The sequence below is a fragment of the Schistocerca nitens genome, chromosome 3 (genome assembly GCF_023898315.1).
Source record: "Schistocerca nitens isolate TAMUIC-IGC-003100 chromosome 3, iqSchNite1.1, whole genome shotgun sequence".
NCBI classification, from domain to species: Eukaryota; Metazoa; Arthropoda; class Insecta; order Orthoptera; family Acrididae; genus Schistocerca; species Schistocerca nitens.
Window position 1 is genome coordinate 653,061,433 of NC_064616.1, and position 21,650 is coordinate 653,083,082.

Genomic DNA, 21,650 nt, shown 5'->3' on the forward strand with positions numbered 1-21,650 from the left:
GTTTGTGGTGATTGTTTCCTTTGCCACAGAACCTTTTACCAGCTCCCAAATATTTGCAGTTGGGTCCATGTGAGGCAAATTTCCTGGCCTGGGTAACAAATGAAACTTTTCTCACTGCAAAAAGGTTTTTACTGATCATGTTGTGTAGCATGGAGCTCTGTCCTGCATAAACATATATTGTTCTCCTTTAGGAAACCATTCTTTTATTTTAGGTAGTAGCCTCCTCCTTAACACCTCCTCATACTGGTCTTGCTGTGTTGTTCCCTCAATCATGTACACACATCCAGGGCCTTTGCCACTGATGACAGACCATATCATGACTTGGGTGGGATGTTTCACAGTCTGCACAATACAGTTGGGATTGTACTTTTCACTAGTGTTCAAACTGATATTTATTTACCAAAATCTCAGATGTGATATTTATTTACCAAAATTTCAGATGTGAACTCATCAGTAAAGCAAACCTGAAACAAAATGAAAAAGCCAATAAAATTTGCTTTACAACTGGTTGAGCTCAGAATATTGATTTATCACTATGAAAGCAAATACTGCCAAATTTAATGATACTTGTTTGTTTTCAAATGTCTAGATTTCAATGCTTGTGCTCTTTTGCCCAAGCAAGATGTTCTGGCATCATAGCAGCAGTTAATTTGGGCTTGAAGACAGGCCTACAAGCCTTGAAAGCCATATGGGAAAGTTTGAATTGCACAGTTCTTTCAGATTCAGTAATGCCACTGTGTTCTGGTTCCATTTTAATTTGTTTTGTCGACGCAAACCAATTCTCATGGCATATCTCTATCAAGGAGCCTTGGTGAAAATATTGGCCTTATGGCGTATCTGTTCTTCCTTTGAGGGACTAATTCCTAACAAAATCAGCTGCCTTCGTTACATACCTTACAGATGATTTTAATATGCCCAGTCTTCAAGCAATCTTCTAATTTGAATACAAGGTGATGTCAATGAATTCTTTTAACTCTGCAGTCTTTAAGGTATCAAATCATTTACTTTACCCATTGTTTTCATGTCTTATTCTATCTAAAACCACTCACTTGTCAGAATCTTTATCATTAGAGGCTATAGAGGTAAGTACATGTGGAAACTGATAATACTAGACGTTAATAATGCACTCACACTTCAAAGACATCTGCTGCTGCTGTTCTCAAGACTGTATTTGCCAATCATTTATCAATAACCTCAGCTCTCTCAAGAATTATGTAGCACAACAAATGAGCTAAGTTCATTCAATAATAGTGTCACAGAAGAAGCTGAGTAGCATTGTGGTGTAGTGGTTATGATACTAAACTGTTGCATGGAGGATTGTGAGTTCAAAACTCACTTAGACTGTACAATTTTAATTTCTATATTTGGTTCAAGTACATTCTAGAAGTATCCACAAATGTCAAGAATCAATGTACTGTAATGTTCTGTAGCTGTATATATACTGTATGTATTCTGGCCAGAGGCAGTTTGCTCTGCACTCTTCTATGTGCAAGCACTGAATAAACCTTTGTTAAGTGAAGTTAGTGTTTGTCATTCATCTAATTACACCTCCTTTGATGTGACAATAGCTTTTTAACAATATTCAACCTATTAAACCATGATTAGCTGAGCCAGTTTATGAAACCAAATCTCAAAAATAAATGAATTGTCAAAAAATTCAGTGTGTCTAATATTATGGCCATGGACTATACAAGTCCTACATTCTCAGATGAAAAATACAGAGGTTTATTATGTACAAATTTAGTTTTATGTATTCACAACCAACATTTCATCATGATTCAGATGATTACCTTTGCTGTGGAACATACCAGAATTTTAAATGTAGAGGTGTAGTTCCATGCATTCAGCTTCAATAGTTCCCCTCGATTTACATAACTCAGCAAACATATGGATAAAATACTCTGACAGTGATAGACGTGATAATCCATGCCATGTTACATGCAATCAATTTCAGGCACTCATAGTTCTACTCATTCCATCTTAAGCAGTTTTCACAAGACAAGTGTAATTTTGGATTGCATATAGGAAATAATTTCTGTATATTTTAATTACAGGAATATTTCTTGTTTCTAGGTGTTTCAGGCAAAGTCATTTCCATTATCTAGTAAGTTTGATCACAGCAGCAGAATGGATGTCAATGATGTGAAACAGAGAATACAACAGCAGGCACCAGAGAAGAAGAAAAATGACTCTGAAGCTTCAGCAGATGAGGGAGAACCAGAATGTGGAATGACTTTCATTCGAAGACGTAATGTTGAATCATCCCACATGGAATCTTCACACATAATGCAACACAATGTAAATGGTAAATGAATCTTGTGTTAATACCTCATATATGATATCTACTTTCTCTTAATTTACTGGAGCATCTTATTATTATTTTAGAGCACAGAGGCTTGACGGGGTATACAGAGGATTCAGATTCTGACAATGAGGATGGTGTTTTAGAAAAGTTAGCCAGTGCTATTGGCCATTTGTTCACAGGGTAATATATTTTTGTTCAGAAGTAATGTGTAGTTACCTGTAATGCTTGAAAGGAAATACTAATATAGATATCCCTTTAGTGACAGCAGTGATGGTGAGATAAGTGAATCAGAAGATTCAAGTGGAGCTGAGCCTTCCGTTGAGACAGAGGAGGCCTCTGAAATGACAGTCAGCTGTAATGAGACAGTGATTGGAAGAGATGAAAGGGCAGTCTTTCTCAAAAAACAAGGTACTCAATTTTTTTGTTGCTATGATAATCCATTAGGAGCAGTAGCAGTTTTGCACGTTGTTGCTTCAAGTTTGCTGTACTCCACATGGTCTATAATTCTGTGACTGAATAGATGCAGTGACCTAACAAGAATGACTTTATAGATTTATAGAACAGTGAAAATTAGGAAATAACTTTAATTTTATGTGACAAACCATTGTACATTTGTATAGCACTAACTTTTTTGTTGTGGAGGTTTTAAAGACTGATGTCCTTATTGACTGGACATGGGGGTTTATTATTCTGTCTGGTATCATGTTCATTTATGTTAAAGTTTTTATTTATCTCTTTTAAATTTTTCCTCACATATTTACATGTTTCTAGCATAAACTTGCAGGAGAATGGGAGGCACCTACAGGAATATGTTTGCCATGAACGGTGCATTACTCTCGTAGCCTTTTTTTTTTGTCAAGAAGATGACTGAGCTAGCACTAGAACTACCCCAGAATACAGTCTCATACTGTATAATGCTGTGGAATTGGGCAAAGTATGCAATTTGCATTGAGATTTGATTTGATTTGATTCGATTCAGTTTTCTTCCCCTAGACCCAAAAAGAGATGATTCTCATGGATGTGGAACATGTCAGAAAGTATAACATAAAAAAATAAAACGTTTGAATATAATACTTACTACCATGATCATTTGTCAGGAGATTGTTGAATTAATTGAACACAATGCAGTAAACTGGAACAGCTATTATTTACAGAATTAATACGCTGTCAGAATGAAACATTGTTATGCAGTACTAATAAATTTATCATACGCAAAGTACCTAATCTTGACTGTTGTGACCAAGTGCTGTCAAAACTGAAATCTAACAGACGTTTTTACTTAAGCTGGCATAATGGTCTCTGTTAAGATATTCATCTATAAAGTGGAAGGAGTTGCCTATCAAAAAGTTTTAGAAACTCTGTTTAAACCGTACTTTATCTGATACCAAATTTTTAAGGGTTGCTGGAAGTTAATTGAAAATGTGTGTTCCTGAACATTGGACCCCTTTTTGGACCAAGATAAGTGATTTTAGGTCTTCATGTAGATTTTTCTTATTCCTAGTATTGGTACTATGTATTGAGCTATTGGTTGGAAATAGAGATGTATTACTTGCAACAACTTTCATTACAGAATAATTATACTGAGAAGCAGTGTTTAGAATACAAATTTCTGTGAACAGGTTTCTACGTGATATTCATGAATTTAAACCACAAATGATTCTTATCACATGCTTTTTCACCCTAAAACTTTTGCTCGGTTTGATGAGTTGTCCCAGAATATGATCCCATATGACATAACAGAATGAAAGTAAACAAAGTATGTAAGTTTTTTATACTTACATCTCCTACATCTGTTATCATTCTCACTGCAAATACAGATTTGTTTAGGTGCTTAAGCAGTCCTGTGGTATGCCCTTCCCATTTGAATTTATTATCGAGTTGTAATCCCAGAAATTTAACACTGTCAACCTCTTCAATCTGCATGTCTTCATATATTATACTTATGCTGGAAGGAAATCTCTTACAGGTTCTGAACTGCATATAGTGGGTCTTCTCAAAGTTTAATGACAGTGGGTTAGCTTCAAACCACTCAGAAATGTCAGTGAAAATTTGGTTAGCAGCTATTTCTAAATCTGTACTTGACTTTCTATTTATTGCAGTGTTGTATCATATGCAAACAAAACACACTTAGCATCTGGCAATCTAACAGATGAGAGGTTATTAATGTATACAAGAAAAAGCAATGGACACAATATGGAACGTTGAGGAACACCACATGTGTAATTAATTCCCAGTCAGATGAACACTGACTGCTTACTGCACAGGTACTTTGCAATGACACCCTTTGTTTCCTGTTAGATAGATAAGACTCAAACCATTTCGCAGCATTACTGGTGACACCATAATATTCAAATTTACTTAAGAGAATGCCGTGGTTCACACAGTCAAAGGCTTTTGACAGGTCACAGAAAATGCCAGAAGTACATTCTCACTGTAAGTGTAAATAGCTTTCTCTATATCAGAAGCCGTAAGAAATCCAAACTGTGACTTGGACAACATATTATTTTCAGTCAAATGCTTAAGAAGATGCTTGAACACAACTTTTTCGAATATTTTTGAGAAAGCCAGCAAAAATGAAATTTGTTGATAGTTTGATGGTATCTCTTTATCCCCCTTATTGTAAAGAGGCTTAACTTCAGCATATTTTAGCCAGTCTGGGAATGTTCCACTGATAAGAGATTTATTACACAAATAACTTAAGATAGAACTCAACTCGCATGAGCCCTCTTTGACTTCGATGATATGTTATCGGACCCACTAGAATACTTAGATTTTAAGGATATTATGATGGATGCTACTTCTCTGGGAGAAGTGAGTGTCATTTCCATTTTACTGAAGTTATTTTTAAAGACTGGTCTCAGAAACTCTATTGCACTGTTCACCGAACCTAATAACCCCAAGCTATCATCAACAGAAATGAAGTACTTATTTAAGAGGTTTGCAACATTACATGCACTTCTTAACAATGTCTCACTTATTTTTAGAGCTATCTGACCCTCTTCCTATTTGGCCCCACCTGTTTCTGTCTTCACTATATCCCATACTGTTTTTATTTTGTTGCCTGATGTAATTATCTTTTTCTCGTAATAAAGCTGTTTCAATTTCTGGATTACTTGCTTTAATATTTTGCTGTATTCTGTGTAATGCATTACAATTGTAACAACAGAGCTGTTACTAGATAGTAGATTCAGTCTCCTTTTTGTCCCACATGATATCTTTATTCCTTGTGTAATCCACAGTTTGCTTTTGGGCTTCTATGTGATCTGAGTTACCTTTAGGGGAAAACAATTTTCAAAAGTGGAACTAACTTTATTAATGAATGCTTTGTATTTTCCATTTGAGTCTGAAGTATTGTAAACATCTATCCACTTCATGTCTTTGAGCAATTTCCTGAATTTCTCAATTTTTTACTTATTTATTACACCTCCTGTAGTCAGATTTAACAGGTTTTTTTATCCTGACAAGTTTCAACATTTAACGCAAGATGCCGCATGTCATGATCAGATAGCCCATTTACTATTGCTTTTGTGATATGACCTTTTTCTTAGATTTATCTACAAAGATATTATCAATAGCAGTCTCAGAGCATTTACATATCCTAGTAGCTAAGTTGACAGTAGGAACTAAATTGAATTATAGTGTTACTGACTGCAATAATTGTTCACTAGCAGAACTATTCAATAAATCCACATTAAAGTCACCAGAATCCACCATTTCCTTGTTTGTTATCAAGAGAGGGGACAGCAGAGCTTCCATATTTTTTATGAAGAGGTTAAAATTTACTAAAGCTGATTTGTATATACCTACTATTATAAAGGACTTATCATGAAACACTACTTCTGTTGCATGAGCTTCTAACTGCTGTTCTGAGCAAAATTTATTAAAATCAGTATTCTTGAAATCAAAATAGTTTCTGACAAATGTGGCAATGCCTCCGTTCTCCATATTTTCTCTACCGAAGTAAGAAGCTAACTTGAATCCTGTAACATTTAACATGTCTATACCAGTGGTCACACAATGTTCAGAGAGGCAGATTAAATCAACTGGTTTGTCCAACTGTAATTCTTTAACAAAAATAAGCAACTCATTAAGCTGACCCCTTAGTCCTTGGATATTCTGATGCAATAACGATAACTGATTTTGTGCACTGGCTGAATTACAACTGGATGAACCTAATTTTCCTGCCAATTTTTGAGTTTCTCTAGTTTCAATCAGAGGCTGTCTGCATGAATTGTGTAACATCAAAATTTGCTTTCTGGCAGCCTGTTTTATCAATGTGAATGTCATTTTCAGCCTGCTTCTGAACGTCTTTTGTTTCTGCCCTCCCTACCCTAAAAAAACTGCTGATTTGTCACTTGTAACCACTGGAACTGTACCACTTGTGACAGTGCCCCTCCTTAAGTTATTTGGTATTAGCCCAGACAGTTTTCCCTTCCCTTTCCTGTTGAGGTGAAGGCCATGCCTTGTATAGTCCCACATGCTGATAGAGTCAACAGGAACCACACTGATATGAGACCCCATATCTGATCCAAGCAGCTGTTCCACCTCTAAATTAACTCTCCTAACAGAAGAGTTTAAATGAGGCCAGTCATGACACCTCAAAACAGACACAAGCCCAGCACCAGTACGTCTCGTTGCTGAAGCTATCTTTACCAGGTCACTCTCAATTGAATAATTAGGGTTCCTATCTATGCTGTTACCCACCCGACCCATTATTACCACAGTGACTTCCTTTTTGAACTCTTTGCAAACTGAAACTACATCCTCTATCACCTGACCCAGACTTGCACTAGGTTCAAAAAAACTTGTGACCTCGCCCTAGTTCATCCTGCAACAGTTGGCCAAAACCTCTACCATATGAACTACCTAACAACAAACTTTCTTTTTCTTTACAGCTTTTTCTGACTTCTTACTTTTCAAACACTTTTTGAAAGTTTGTTGTGTCCTGTCTACCCCTTCATCTATTTGTGGCTCATCAGTTTCCAGCTGTGACAACAGATCAAACCTGTTTTCCACATTCACAACCACACTGTCTGAGAATGTCCTACATCTATTTCTTCTACAACCTTTGTCACATCCAACATCTCTTTTCCCTTCTCCCCCCTTAACCTTCCTAGATCTTGTTTCGCTTTATCTAGTTCCACCTGAAGGGCAGCAATCTTCTCCTCCTGTTCCACTATCTTTCTATCTTTACAGCAAATCCTACACAACAAATGTTTTCAGAATGGTTGCAAGGAGGAAACATTTAACTTGAACTGATTTATTCACTGAGGAAAGATAAAGAACACAATATCTGATATGGATAACCAATGTATTTATGAGCATACTGTATAAGAAAGGAGGAAGAAATCAAAGGTGCTTCATAACCAATTATATATCAAATCAGTCATAAGGAGTGTGATATAGAATTACTATTCCTTCACTCTGCCTCAATTCTATATGTTTCTAATCTATAACTTCATATATTCCTAATCCTTGTGACAATTTTTCAAATTTTTGTTTGTACAAGGATTTTGTAAAAATGGTAGCTAACTGATTTTCTGCCTGAACAATGGTCCCAATGAGCATCAGCATAAGCTAGTATGAAGTTTCATTGTTTTATAATGCATCTCATAATCTCATGTGCCTTTTATGTAATGCAATATTCTCTTTAAAACTTCCTAACATGATTTCATTGGATCACTTAGATGATGGCTGAAATAATTAACAACATAATTCGAGTTACATAAGGCAAACATCCTGTTAATTCTTGGTATGGTACTGTTTCATGCAGTCTTAGATCATTCTCTACTTCTCTGTAATTTAGTCTCATAGCTGTGATGATGGGCTTCCATTCATTCATACCAAAACTCTTCAACAGACTTTCCAAATAAGTTTTCTGGCTCAAAATTATTCAAGTCTCTGTGTTATCTATCTTAATTTCCAAGAACTGTTAAAAATCACCCAAATCTTCTCTTTTTAAATTTACTTCTTAAAGCTGGTTTGATTTCTTCAGTTTTCATCTTATCATTACCTAAAATGATAATGAAATTTACATGTAACAAAACATAAACCTTAGTGTTTCAGTTCTGTAAGTATGCAGACATCCTTTAGCACTGCTTTGAACAAAGTCTGAATCTTTAGCAGAATTATCAAAAATTGAATTCCAAGAACTTGAAGCCTCCTTTAAACCATAAATTGCTTTTTTTAGCTTATATACAGTATCTGGTTCTACATTAAATTCTGCAGGTATCTTTACATAGATTTCTTCATCTAAATTTCCATGAAAAAAGAACTTTTTACATACATCTGATGTGCAATCAATTTTTCACGATTCATAAAGAGTGAGGAATGTTTTCAGAGTTGTCAACTTTGCTATTGGAGCATACATGTTAGTATAGACAAATGCTCTTCTTTTAGAACAATCTCAAGTAGCTAGTCTAGCTTTAGAAGTACTAATGTTGCCTGCTTCATCACATTTCACTTTACCAACCCACTTAGTGTCAATAGCCTTCCTGTTTTCAGGTAATTCACATACTATCCAGTCTTGTTTTTGTTTATTACTTGCACCTCTTCTGCCATTGTAAATGTCACTGAAAGTCTCCAGAACATCCTCAATGTACATTTCTACATTTAATGCTAATGCAGCATAGTCTTCCATCCACACAGGGTACTTTCTTTCTGTGGCACTTCTGCAGATTTCAGGAGCTTTAACACATTCAGCTTGATTTTTGCTTGATATTGAGTCATTTCTGCAGCCATTGACATTTCCTTTATTGATGATAATTTCATCAATGATTTTCATCAAACTTGACATATCTTCCAAGAATGATTCAGCTGTCTTTTGGACACCATAGCTGATATCCATTAACACATGGCCGGCCAAACGCTGCACAGTGTGCAGACGTGCGGAAGTGCTGCACATGTGCGCACGTGTGCGACAGCGAGCTACAGCGACATCTGTTATTAGACATGTGTCCTAAATGAACAGCGGTGGCTCGACTTCCCTGTTTATGTGGTGCAAGCAAGAGCGCAACATACCCAGTCTTGTTTAGCCCTGGTAACCATAACCTTAACAGAGAAGTACTGAGAAATGCCAGTTACTGTGAAAAGCAAAGGACGGGAGATATATGTTCTCAGTCGTTTAAAATGACTGGGAACTGCAACTCTTTTTTGTATCCGTTGGTGAAAACTCACAATTTTTGCTGTGCCGCTGAATAATAGGTGGCCAGCGTAAGTTTTCAATTGAAAGACACTACAATGAATATCACAAAGACGAATGTAGTGTACTCAACAGTGAAGAACGGCAAGCAAAATTAAATGTCCTTAAGAAAATGGATGAGACACATAAACTCGATTATCAATTCTCATGACCAGTGATAAACTTGTTTGGATTTATTCCTTTCATAATTAAAAATTATTGTATACTAACTGTGCATTATCGCCTCATTCTGCTCCATGTTACATTATTATCAGGAAAGTTGGTCATTAAATCGGTTGTTCCAATGTATACTCACATTTAGGGATTTTTTTTTTTTTTTTTAATGTGTGAAGGGCTACGCTCAGCTGAAGTCGATAAAACATAACATTCATCTAATTGTCAGTTATTATGCAGATTTCAGACGTAACTGATGAAAGATATAGCAATAATGGTATTGAAATAACAGGTGATCATCGAGAGGTCTGCGGTTATTCTGTTCAGAGGTCAGTGAGACATAAATTATGTGGGTGTAACTGATGGCACCGAGAATTAGTTATAGGAAACCTTGCATTAGTTTAATGTTATTTGAAATCATGAATAAGGTTCGTTGGAAGTCAGTAAGTGCTCTCTTTCTTAAATACTGGATCAAAAACATTACGCGTATTTACGTGCCGTCAGTCAAGCTGCCTTAAAAAAAAAAAAAAAAAAAAAAAAAAAAAACACGGTTTGTAACTGGGGGTTAAACTGTTAACATAAAAGTAGACGTCTCAATGAGTAGACTGTGACAGTATTTTAAATGTTTAATACGCAAAATACCTTCCCATGGTTGGCTTGCAAGCTGAGGAAAGAGCACTAGAATGCACCGGTACAGAGTATCCCAGCAAGTGGATAAAGTGACATCTGTGCGTAGAAACATGCACTACATGAACGTTGATGGCTGCGGCGTGCACGCTGTGACCCGGAAGTTGCACATGTGCAGGAGCACCACACGCGTGCAGAATTTATGGCCGGCCCTGCATTAACACAATATCGAGCCATGATGCACTTCTTCATTCTGGGATCATACTTTTCAGCAATCACTTCTGCAGGGAGTTATAAAAATGCTGCACAACTAAACACTTCCAGTTTCTGCAACCTTGGCATTTCACCATACCACAGAATAGAAGAAACTCATTTTAATGCACCATTCCCCTTACAGACGTTTTTAGTCTCACTTGGCAGATATTCATCTCTATAATCACAGTGGAATCTTCTAATCCTCAAATTCAAATGAGGTGTTGCCATTCCTTCATATTGTTTAACATGTGCCAGTACTTCAAATTTATTTTGCATCACATATACAGCTGTAAAATGGATATAGTCATCTATAAATGCAATGCTGTACCTGTTTCCATTGTAGACTGTGGGAGTAACAAGACCCATTACATCACTGTGTACTAGTTCCGGTAGACATTTTGTTCTTCTCCTCTGCTGACTAGGTGGAAGTCTTGTTTGCTTGGCTTCCATGCAGATGTTGCATGATTCTGGTGTCTTCAGATCTTCAATGTTCATTCCTCCCACATATGTCAGAAGGACCTTTAGATCAGTGTAATTCAACTTTTCTAACCTTAGATGCCAGATTTGCAGTGTTTTCATAAGAAACACCTTGCAGGAGTTTCTGGAGAATTTTATAGTGTATATTTTGCCTCATTTTCTATTGTCATGTCAACAATGTTCTTTTCTTTATGAACAGTTGTTCTTCCATTCTCAAATATGACTTTGAAATTATTTGTTTCCAGTCTGTGCCATGACATCAAATTGTGAGTCAGTCCAGGAACAAATAATATATTTTTGATTGTAATTGGAACTATCTTCCTGTTGGTATAGCTGGTAACATTAACTTCCCTGAGCTGGATTGCCTTGAAAACAGATCCAGATTTTGCAGTGTTTATCGCTACTGGTCTTTCAGGCATTTCCACATAATCAACATCTTTCAAATCGTTCACAAAGTGTTCACTCACACCAGGGTCTTAATACCATGGAACCAATTCATTAAAAACACTAGTACAAAAACAAAATGCATCTGAACTAACAGAAACTTCGTAAGATTCACAAGTTACTAAGTTTGCAAGGAGTTTTATTATTTTTTGTTTCTTTTATTACTGTCAGTTCATTTGCGTCTAAGTTCATTGCTGCTATAATATTTAAAACTAAACCATTTTTCTCTTCCTGAATTACATCTGCAAATTTGTTTTTCCATTGACTTTTGCCATGACTGAAAAATGTACAGTCTACTGCAGGTTTCTTCTTATTATCTGCTTGCTTATTTTCATGATCTATGAGCATATATTTCACTAAGCTGGACTCCAGATTTTCTGAGGGTAATGTCTCTAATACAGTTACAATGGTATCGTATTCTAGTGGCACTGTCAACAGAAGATGACACATCATCAGTTTCTTTTACTGTCACACCAGTCAATCAGAAATCACATATCAACTTGTTGAATTCTAAGAAATACTCAGTCAAAGTATTTTTTGTTTGACCGAACTTCAATTGCTGTTGCTGTTTATATAGAAGTAACTGTCTAGTGATGCTTTTGCTTTCACATGTGTTGCACATGTTTTTCCGCATTCAAAATGCACTGTGACAGTCTTTCATGAATTCCAAATGGCTGTCCGCAGTCCATTCTGTTATTCTTGACTGACGCTTTTCACTAATTCATTCTCTTATTCCTGACCTTCACTTTTTATCATGCTTCGTGAGATTCTTGAGTTGTTTATCTTTCTCAGCACTTTCATTTCTACATCACTTTCTAATAGCTTCACTCTTTTGTGTATTCGTGTGAAGTGAGAACCAACAGATATAATTTGTCAAACATATCTCTACTTTGAAATTTCGATTTCCAAAATTGCTTCCATCAAAAAATGGCTTTCGTATTCTTCTGACATTTTGTCATTCCAAAATCATAAACCAGAAATACAAAACTGCTTGCACAGTAGTTACATTTTAACTTCCATTTGCTTTCCATCTATGGACCCATAACCTGTTGAGACAACCATTTGCACAACATGGTTGCAAGCAAGAAGCATTTAAGTTTAACTGATTTATCCACTGAAGAAAAATAAAGAACACAATATCTGACATTCATAACAACAATATATTTACAACCAAACTGTATAAAAAGAAGGAAAAAATATCAAAGACTGTTAATAACCAAGGATAAATATGTCAAAGGGATGATAAGTAATGTGGTGTAGAATTGCTATTCTTTCAATTTGAACAGTATGGAACCTATCTTTGTGTGCATGTAAATATAAGCTGTAGCATACTTTCTTCAGTGTCTCATTTGTTTTGATTATGTGTCTGCTATTTAAAATTATGTTGGAGCCATATGCTTAAAAATTTTGTTTCCTTTGATGATGTAATTCCACTGGAGTTTATTGTTGCAGAGGTGTTTATCCAGAAGTTTTTCTTTTCATCAAACTAGCCATTTAGCTGCTCTGAAGTTTTATTTATCTTCGCATGTAGATGTCTTGGGTTCTTCCCTGTAAGGAAGATGTTAGTACCACCTGCAAAAAAGGTATTTGTTTGTGATTCAGTGCTTACATCTAGATGACATTTGCAGGTGACTTAGTCTTGCCAAGAAAATCTAAACTATATGAGTATGGTAATGGAGAGTCCGTGGTGGAATACAAGTATTGGAAAGGGTAAAGGTGATAACTCACCATATAATTGAGGCATTGACTGTTCGATAGGCACATAAACAGAATATTGCTAAGCTTTTAGACAATATCTTTCTCTCAGAGCTAACTAGCAGAGAACATGCATGTAAACACACACACACACACACACACACACACATACACACATACACACACACACACACACACACACACACACACACACACACACACACACTACTGTGTAGTTACATTGCCCTGTCTGATGAAATCGTACTAGCATCGCAATTAGTCAAGCTATAGTGCTGCTTGAAGAAGGACATCATCTGAAACATTTTCTGTCTTATTGGAGTGCTGTTAGTCTCTCAATACCTCAGATGTACAGTGAATTATTGTCTTTACTCCTTTCAGTCTTTATAAGTTAATCTTGGTGAAACACCTATAAAAATGCCAATAATATCACTTATTTTTCAGTTTGTCTAAGGATACAAATAAACAAGATAATAACTATGCAAGAAAATAAATATTTGATTCATTGCCTATATATACTGTAAACAAACCACCAGGTTTGAAAATGTATATCATAATATTGATACCTAAACCACAATTCATAATATCATTTCTAAACCTTAAGCTTTACATTTAAAAGAAATAAAGATTTGTATTTGCAACTGAATTATGTAAAACCTTTAGTTTCTTTATCCTGAAAATTTAATTTATAAATAACTTTTATAGCACATAAACAAATAAACATCAGTTCCCCAATTTCAAATACCATAACTCAAAACTGATGAAAAGAAGAAGAAATGTTGTAAATTTTCACAGTCAAATGAGTGTAAATTTTATTGTTTCATAAAAATTATACATTATTACAGCAAATAATCACAAGCTCCAAGAGAGCAAATACATATACACAAAACTACCTCAAAAGCTATATCAATAGCCAAAGATCAAACATCAGGTCAAACATCAGAGTATCACAATCAATCCATAGAGCAATCCAGTAGAAATATGACGTTCGATAAGCATATAACAATGCATAGGGTAAACTATAAGATGAGTTGCAGCCAAGGTAAATGCAGCACTGACATGGCTAGGCAGTGATGGCCTTCTTAACTTAGAGTTTCAGCCATAGGTGTGGCCCACCATATCCATGCCTGGCACAGTTGTCTATAGCCTTTGGAGATAACCACCTGTGCTATCCTCAATGTTGTCACTAGATGTGCCACGTAAATTTGTCCCATCATTTTATTATTTTATTAATATGCAGAAGGGCTGCAATATTCCTCCCCCCCCCTCCCCCCCTCCCCCCCCTCCCCCCCTCCTTTAACACAAGTTCAGTGGGTCTCCATGTGTGGTACAGAACTTGGCTGAGTGTTGAGGGGAGTAGCTGTGGAAGTCCCTGCCATAAGATCCTTTGGCATTCCAATTGATGGCAATAGAACCACGTTTAGCACTGAGGACGTTGATGTAGGTTCCAGTAGAGTCTTGCACAGGGGGGTGGGGGGGGGGCTATCTTTCCACTAGCATCTACACCTGTATACCTGAATTCTCCAGCTTGGATAGAGACTGTGAAATTTATCAGGACTGTGGTGAGTTGAATCATGGGCAGATGTACTTCTGCTGTGGAGGTGATGATGTTATACTGGACCAGCTGTGGTCTCATAGCAGTGACAGAGACAGTGATGAGTCAACCTTCAGATACTATGGCTTCAACTGGTCCTAAGATTTTGGGGCACAGTGGGGAACATCTGCCATTGTTGACAATGTACTATTTTGTCTGGCATCCAACTGGACCTACATATTAATTTGAGGGCTCTCACTTAGCTCTGAGTGGTACAAATGTCACCCTGGTGATGCAACTGGAGGTGATAGGTGCAAGAGCTCCAGCAACGACCTGTAGTCACTGCCATATAGGATCTCCGGTGCACTGTGCCTTTCATGGGAGTTGATCTGTATGTGACCACGAACTTGTTAGGAAACCGTCTGACAGAGTAGTTTGGAGCACCTTCTGCATCTATGTCTTGAAGATCATCATTAACTACTCAGCTATAGCATTTGAAGCTGGGTGAAAAGAAGTAGTAGTGGGATGTCTGATGTCATACCTGTGACAGAATTACTTAAATGTGGCACAAATAAATTGCAGTTCATTGCTGGAGGAAATAACTTTTCCTCAGTTCCTTCTTCCCCCTGTTGTAAAGATGGTGTCAAGTGCTTTGATGGTTGCTGCTCTTGTGATTGATGTCATTCTAACAGCCAAGGAGAAGTTTAATTAGGCATCTACTACTATGGGCAACTTCAAGTTCAGGAAAGGCTCAACAAATTCTTTGTGGACGCTTTCCATATCTTCTGCAATATTGTCCATGACAGAACTGCACTGATGGTAATGACTGCTGTTTTCAGCAGATATTGCATCCATACATAGCCTTCTTCATGATTCCTTCCATATAAAATACCCCAATGTCCTTGGTGTAGCAATTTGTGGACAGGCAGATGAAGTGTTTCTGAAATTATCACTGTACATTCTAAAGACTCTGTGATCAGCACAGGACTTTGTATTATGTTGAGCTGCTGGCATATTTAATGGAAGGTGCTCAGTGCTAAAGGGCATCCACTGGTACTCAGTCTGGTCACTCTCATTGAATGTGACAGAGGACTCAGCTTAGGGTAGGTTCTCTGGTTGTGGTGACAGTGACTTCCTTTGCTGTAAGTGTAAAGTTGTCCATTGTGTTTTCTAAAATATGATGTAGTTGTAAATACAATGTTTTTTGTGGATAAAATTTAATGTCTGGACCTGTGCAAGAGAGAAAAGTTTGTCAGCATTCAAATGTTGTGCTGTGATATGATTATGTATGTAGTATTGAAAACTGCATGGCTGTTGTGTCCATCTTCCCATCTTTGTAGCCAATCCACAGTTTTATCAGGTAACCACATGCAAGGATGTGACTTATGGTCTGCAATCAAATGAAACTTTGTTCCATATAAGAAGACTAAATTTTTGAACTCTGTAAATTACAGTCAAGGCATCCTTCTCAATTTTTGAATAGTCTCTTTGGGTCAAAATTAATATCTGAGATGCAAAAGAAAAGTGTTGTTCTGAACTGTCATTATTTCTATTGGAGATGTGTCACCAAACTTGTTTTGACCTGCAATGTGAGGATAAATGGCTACAACTCCTGTTCCCATAATGTGAGTTTTGTAGCACTTTGATTGGTACTCCAAACATTATACAGATCCAGCCACTAGATTGGAAGCTAAAACACAATTTGTTCTCTCCACTTATCCATGTATTATGTCCCACAAAACAGTGTTGAAAGGGATGAATGTAACTGTGAAAAAGACAGTAGATATGAAAATCAAACTGCCATATCAAACCAGTTATTGTATTTAATTACATTTGAAAAGTCTAATCTTTGTAACCACAGGCTTCCCCACGTGATTATTTATCAGGACACTCTGTTTCAATAGATCTTAGTCTGAACACTATAAATCCCTTCAGAGCCTCATTTCATCCATACATATGAACTGTAGGTTTTTCTGGACCACAAAGTATCACTTGCTGGACAGCTTAATTACTACTACTTCTGCTATTCAAACTCCCAGCATCACGTACTGAAACCCATGCACAGTTCCCACCACACTCATTCTAGAACAGCTCCAGGAAATTATTCAAAATTTGTGTCTCTCGGTCAGTCACTTCTATAGCAGCTTTTCTCTCAATTACAGGCTTTCTCGTTGGATCTCTACCTGACCACAACTAGCTATAGGTTCTATTATTATTATTATTATTATTACTATTATTAGTGAATGTCCCCATTGGAGATTAATCAGGAGGTGATTTTCAATCTTTCTTAGGGTCTTTTTATTTTCCCAAGATTTCTTCATTTTCTCTGAGATGGCCTTCTTTCCTTCTTCAGTCCACTTTGGTTGTTATGGTCGTGGTTCCATCTCTGGAATAAACTTCCACTTATCAATTCTGCTTCTGAATATATCCGTGTCTGATGTGTTTGTTATGTCTATTTTTACTTTTGTCAAATCCTTCTTAACTTCAGTTGCCCAAGGTACTGATACTTTAAGAGATGTCATAGAGTTCAACAGGTGTTTAGGTAGTCTGTTTCCAAGTAATCTGTCTAGATGTCCATAGAACTTCACTCGTCTCTTTCTGATGTTAATTGTGATGTTTGATATGTTTTCTGTTGTGTCAATGGTTTGCAGTCTGTATTGATTTGTGTGTATTGTGGTCCCAGAATTTTTCTAATAATCTATCACTCTGCTTTCTTACTTTCTTGTAAATCTAGTTTTCGATTCAATGAGAGTGTTTCACTTGTATATGTGACAGTTGGTTTGATTACTGTGTTGTAGTGTCTGATTTTAGAGCCTTTTGACAGGCATTTTTTATTATTCAAATTTGAAAAAAATCCAGAGGGTTCCTTGATTTTCTGAAATCTGATTTTTGTGCTATTTCTTCAATTCATGTTGGTTCAGTAATTTTGCCGAGGTACTTAGTGTGTTTGACTGTGTTGATTTCGCCATCATTTGTTTTAAATTTCAGAATATCTTACATGAAACACATGAATTCAGTCTTCTCAATGGAGATTTGCAGGCCAACCTTCTCTGTACATTCTTTGAGGGTCTCAATTTGTTTTACTGCTGTTTCTTCACTGTTGGTTAGAATTGCCAAGTCATCTGCAAATGCTAAGTAGTTCAATTGGCTTCCAAAAGTTTTGTTTTATTAATTCCATTTCCCATTCTTTCATTACTTTGTCTAAAACTATGTTGAGTAATAGTGGCGAGTGTCCGCCTCCGTATCTTACTCTTGTTTTAATTGAGAATGATTCCGAAATTTCTTCTATGAGTTTAATTTTTGATTTGGTTTCTGACAGGGTCTTTTTGTTCAGTTTTTAAGTTTTGATGTCTAGTCCATGTTCTTCTTGAATACTGCATAGAGATTGTCCGTCTATAGAATCATATGCTTTTTTAAAATCAACAAAGATGCAGACTATTGGTTTTGACCTGATTGCTTTAATTTTAAAAATAGTTTTAAGATTAAAGATTTGTTCCAGTCTTGATCTATTAGGTCAAAAGCCTGCTTGGTAATCTGAAATTGTATGTTCTAACTGTTCTTGTGCGCTCTTTAGAACACAGGCAGACAAAATTTTGTAAGTGACTGGCAAAAGTGAAATGCCTCTGTAGTTTTTTTTTTACATCTGATCTCTCACCAGTTTTATGGAATGGATGAATTAGTGCATATTTCCAATCCTCTGGAATTTTTTCTGTCTGCCAAATTTCATTGGTGATTTGAGTGATCTCTTTTAAGGAATTGGGACAAGATTCTTCAATAGTTCAGCTACAATTCCATCTTCGCCCAATGACTTATTATTTCTGAGCTTTTTAATGTGACTCCAAATTTATTCTTGAGTTGGTGGTAGTGAAGTATCATTCATGTGGAAATCTCATACTTGGTTGTGAGTAATTTAGAAGTTGTGAGATATATTTGGCTAATTCACGACAATTTTCTTTGTTAGTTAGGGCCCAGGGTCTTTTATTAATTTATGAAATGTTCAAATGGTAAGAAAACCTATGTTGGCTTCATGAGAAAACAACTGCCGATTGTCCCAAACTGCTAACTCCTGATCGAGCATCCTCTGAACATTTGGAACATATGTGCAGCCCACTGTGGCAGAACCAAGCCTATTGTTGACGTATTGCACATAAGCCAAGCGTCTGAGTTAGATGTTGTTCACTTCTGGAAATTAAACTGAAGCATTTGCCTGTTGCAGTTACATGAACATTTAATGCAAACTATGGTAGTATTTTGCTCTGTTCTTAAATTACATCACTTACACAATACATTGTATGTTATGCAATGGATTATATTCTTGATAAATATTATGCCACCAGATATATCAACTGCACAAAAGTACTTCAAACTCCTTAAAAGAAATATTGAAATAAGTCTGTATGCTGGCTATTTACAGGGTTTACTGACTGCTTATATACATTCATTGATCCCAATGGCTAAGTGGTCAGCATTAATGGCTGCCATGTGGAGGACTGGACTTAGATTCTTGGTACTGCCAGAGATTATTCCATGGTGTAAGGACTGGAACAGCATCCACTCAGCATTATGATGCAAATTGAGCAGTTAATTGAGTGGGAAATAGTGGCTTCAAGGATTTGGAAGTTGACAATGTCTAGCAGAATGTTGTGCTGACCACATGCCCCTCCATAGCACATCCAGATGATGCCATTGGCTGAGTATGACATGGCATTCAGTCAGTCTCAATTGGCCCATTTGAGGCCAGTGCAGCTGTGCTTTGCTTTGATATTTACATTCAATATGTGATTGCTAGTACAGAAAAACTGTTATGAAAAGCTCCTCTCTCTCTGCCAGACATACTATTTCCATGAGTATAATATCAAAGAGTTTTACAACTTAATATTTCATTCTTTTAAGAGTTACAGCAAATTTCACATGAGGGCAGTCCAGAACAAATTTCCATCTAGTATTCCATTTGTGAATATCTCTGTTTCTCTCAAACGGAAATGGGTTCTTAGCAACAAATACAATCAGTAAATAAGTGTGCTGTAAGGCTGTGGCTAGTATTGATATTCCTAATTATTAAAAGGAGAGGAGGAGGAGGAGGAGGAGGAGGAGGAGGAGAGAGAGAGAGAGAGAGAGAGCGACTCATTAAAATATGAATGAGAAATGATTAAGGAGCGTATCATAGGTTCACTATTATTGTAGTGTGCTTCAGTTTCCTTTTAGCCTACTCATTTGATTCACTTTGAACCTACTCTACAAGCCGTTCAGTTTTCATGGGAGTGTTGGATGTTTATAAAATAAAACACTGTGGTAACTGTCTTGTCTTCAGATAAAACATTTGCCTACAAAATTAAGTCCTGATAACCATTACTTACATATTCTCACTAATAAAGTTTTGTTCTTCGTGAAATGTTAAATATGTTGCTGAATTCACAAAATAATTGATACTGGATGTATAACCTTCAAATGTTTAACTGTTTCATCAACTGTAGGTGGAATTATTAATACTCAATCTTTTCAGTGGAAAATATATAAAACCAGCCATTTACATGTAGAAAATGAGCATCCAATTCTGTAACTGCTGTATGAACGATGATACCCATTTTATTTCATTATTAGGATTACAACTTTTGTCACACTAACCAGGCTACCATTGCATCATATATAGAAAGTAAGTTGCCTGTATGTTCCGATGTGTACTCATATTTCTTTAATTCCTTAATCATCTTTCTTGTTATATATGTGTGGTTCAGGATTGGATATCCTTAGATTCAAATGTAGAAATGTTGCTGTGAGCTGTGGTCCATGAAGTTTGACTTGGAGGCTAGCATTGCTATCTGGTGTGCTGTGGGCCACTAGTTCAAACATGTCCAGCAGTAATTATTTGTTGTTTAAAATTGATCAATTCTGGAAAGTTCTTGAAATGTGTTATGTTTGTAATATTCATATATTCTGGAATATCCAATGTTTGTTTAAATAGCTGCACTCTCAATCCAGGAGGTCAGTTCTCTTCTGGCTGTGTGATGGTCAGTAATAAACATTCTTTCAGTACTAAGTGTTGAACTCTACTGATGACCCTGCCTTTGGATTTGGACTTGATTATGGTTTACACATGACAAAGTTTGATGGATATGCTGACTACTTCAAAAAAATCTACATCACAGTGGCTCTAGGCAACATAGAAGCTATCACCTATATGGTCAGGAGCCAGCATATAAACAGTACATCAGTCCTAAGATGCATACATGCAGGAGAGAGATGGATTCCAAAACAACAGCACCCATCAGTTTTTCTAGAGATGCTGGTCAGGATGCAGTGAAATGGCTGAAAGAATTCCACCAAGCCACCAAATACAACAGGTGGTATGATATTGGCTCTGTGCCACATTGTAAATCATAATGTGACAGAACCTGAGTAAGTGTCACACCTGATGTAACGAGTCACAGAAGGCATTTACCAAGCTCTTTTGGCAAGGGATGCCACACTGATAGCTAACCTTTGGATTGAAGCCCTCCACCATACTCTGGATGAGATGGCTCCACATCATGCTGCAGCCATTCACTGTCACCTTACTGAGATACCAGTTTCTCACCTAGCCACCAAATACAGGAAAGCTAAGCAAGATAACCATCTATAGAGGTGAGTCTACCACAGCTGCAAATACCTCATGGAAAACATCCAGTAAATTGCAAGTAAATCTCATTGACATCAGCATTGTTGGCCAAACTGGTGAGGCATTACTTAGGTCAGGGGCTTCCTTTTCAGTAAACTCGGGAGCTCGCTTTTCTGTGATGTTGGACACTTAGTGATGTCAGCTAAGGAATACTATGTTCCATGATACAAAATCAACTGTGTTGAAACATGAAAATGGCAGCTATGTCCAGCCAATAGGAACACTTTTTACAAGAATAACCATCAATAATAGAGCACAGCCCTGGGAATTTGACATTTTGTCAGAA

The 21,650-nt window shown here is 36.6% G+C and overlaps 1 protein-coding gene across 1 annotated transcript in view; it reads left to right on the forward strand.

The window, feature by feature from the left end:
* The window catches only part of LOC126248619 (intermembrane lipid transfer protein VPS13A-like), a 764,418-nt gene that overhangs the window by 484,592 nt on the left and 258,176 nt on the right, over positions 1-21,650 (forward strand). The window contains exons 35-37 of the mRNA XM_049949782.1: positions 2,074-2,305; positions 2,386-2,485; positions 2,565-2,713. Of these exons, the coding sequence (XP_049805739.1) occupies positions 2,074-2,305; positions 2,386-2,485; positions 2,565-2,713 (481 nt within the window). The remainder of the gene's footprint in view (positions 1-2,073; positions 2,306-2,385; positions 2,486-2,564; positions 2,714-21,650) is intronic.